At 66.0% G+C, this 1,840-nt stretch overlaps 1 protein-coding gene across 1 annotated transcript in view; it reads left to right on the forward strand.

Annotated features, from left to right (window-relative positions):
- Window positions 1–1,840, forward strand: part of NACAD (NAC alpha domain containing) — a 6,274-nt gene that overhangs the window by 2,385 nt on the left and 2,049 nt on the right. Inside the window, exons 2-4 of the mRNA XM_014955481.1 lie at window positions 21–166; window positions 1,362–1,598; window positions 1,717–1,805. Coding sequence (XP_014810967.1) covers window positions 21–166; window positions 1,362–1,598; window positions 1,717–1,805 — 472 coding nt within the window. The remainder of the gene's footprint in view (window positions 1–20; window positions 167–1,361; window positions 1,599–1,716; window positions 1,806–1,840) is intronic.

A 1,840-nucleotide genomic window follows, 5' to 3' on the forward strand; every position in this document is an offset into this window, starting at 1 on the left:
CCCTCTCCTCCACCTCTGGCCCCCAAACTCAGCCAAGTGCCTCCTCTTGCCACCACCACCATCGCGCCGTCACCGCCATCATCACCTGGCCCCCAGGACACCTCAGGGCTCCCCGCCGGCGAGGAGCGTCCCTCCGTCCTGCCACCATCCAGGAAGCACCTCGAAGGTAGGAGACACCCCCTCCCCACCTCAATATCCCCCCCCACACCTCATCGCCATGGGGTGTCCGGTGGGCATCATCCATGGTGGGGTGCTCAGGGTCCCCTCTTGGGGTCCCAGGGTGGGTCATGGGGGTGAGTGGGCTGGGTTCAGCCCCATGGAGGGAGTTTTGGGGGGCACCACCACCTCAGCCTCCCCCTTCCCATGTAATATCCCATAGAGGTGGTGGTATCAGGGTGGGCATCACTGGGGACCACCCATGGTGGGGTGCTGGGGGTCCGCTTTGGGGTGTGATATGGGGTGGGCAGGCTGGGTTCAGCCCCATGGAGGGAGTTTTGGGGGGCACCAGCACCTCAACCTCCCCCTTACCCCCACCTCTATGGGGCCAGGGTGGGCATCACTGGGGACCACCCATGGTGGGGTGCTGGGGGTCCCCTCTGGGGGGGTCCCAAGGTGGGTGGTGGGAGTGGGGACAGGCTGGGTTCAGCCCCATGGAGGGATATTTTGGGGGGGGGCACCAGCTCGTGTCCCCTTGCCCCCACCACCATGGGACATCACGTGGGGCCATGGTGGGCATCACCCATGGTGGGGTGCTGGGGATCAGCTCTGGGGGGGTCCCAGGGTGGGCAGGCTGGGTTCAGCCCCATGGAGGGAGTTTTGGGGGGCACCAGCACCTCAACCTCCCCCTTACCCCCACCTCTATGGGGCCAGGGTGGGCATCACTGGGGACCACCCATGGTGGGGTGCTGGGGATCAGCTCTGGGGGGGTCCCAGGGTGGGCAGGCTGGGTTCAGCCCCATGGAGGGATTTTTTTGGGGGCCACAATCATTTCAGCCCCCCCTTCCCAGCACTGCCATGGGGTATTGCATGGGACCAGGGTGGGCATCACCCATAGTGGGGTGCTCAGGGTCCCCTCTTGGGGTCCCAGGGCGGATGATGGGGGTGGGCAGGCTGGGTTCAGCCTCATGGAAGGATTTTTTTGGGGGGGACACGACCAGCTCAGCCCCCCTTTTTCCCCCCACTGCCATGGTGTATTGCATGGGACCAGGGTGGGCATCACCCATGGTGGGGGGCACCTTTGGGGGCTTCTAGGGTGGACGATGAAGGTGAGCAGGCTGGGTTCAACCCATGGAGGGATTTTTGGGGGGCACCACCAGTTAAACTCCCTCTTTTTTTTGTTATTTCCCCCCAATTCCCTCCAGCCCCCCAGCCCTCCCCACGCAAGGAGAAGGAGCCCCGGGGTCGCCAGGCAGGGCCGGGCAGTGGGGGCAACCGGGGGCCCCCCCGGGGGTCCCTACAGTCGGAGTCGAGCTCCTCCAGCGAGGGGGACCCCCCGTACCCCTGCCCCGAGATCCAGCGCCTGCGGGAGGCCGCCGGCATCGCCCTGCGCCAGGACAAGCAGCCCCCGGCCCCCCGCCGCTGCGAGGCCAACCACAAAGGTGAGGGAGACCCCTGGGGAGGGGGTGTGTGGGGGGGTTTGTGTGTCCCCCCCTTTTATTTTGGGGGGGTTCAGAGGGGGTGCCCATCTCCATCCCCAACCCCTCTGCTTGGCCGCAGGGTCCTGTAACGAGTCGGAGAGTAACGATGAGTCCATCCCGGAGCTGGAGGAACCCGAGGGCTCGGAGCCACCACCAGCCCAGACCCAGGTGGGGGTTTTGGGGGTGATGTGTGGGGGGGTTTT

The sequence above is a fragment of the Calidris pugnax genome, unplaced genomic scaffold (assembly GCF_001431845.1).
Source record: "Calidris pugnax isolate Ruff unplaced genomic scaffold, ASM143184v1 scaffold266, whole genome shotgun sequence".
Taxonomy (NCBI): domain Eukaryota; kingdom Metazoa; phylum Chordata; class Aves; order Charadriiformes; family Scolopacidae; genus Calidris; species Calidris pugnax.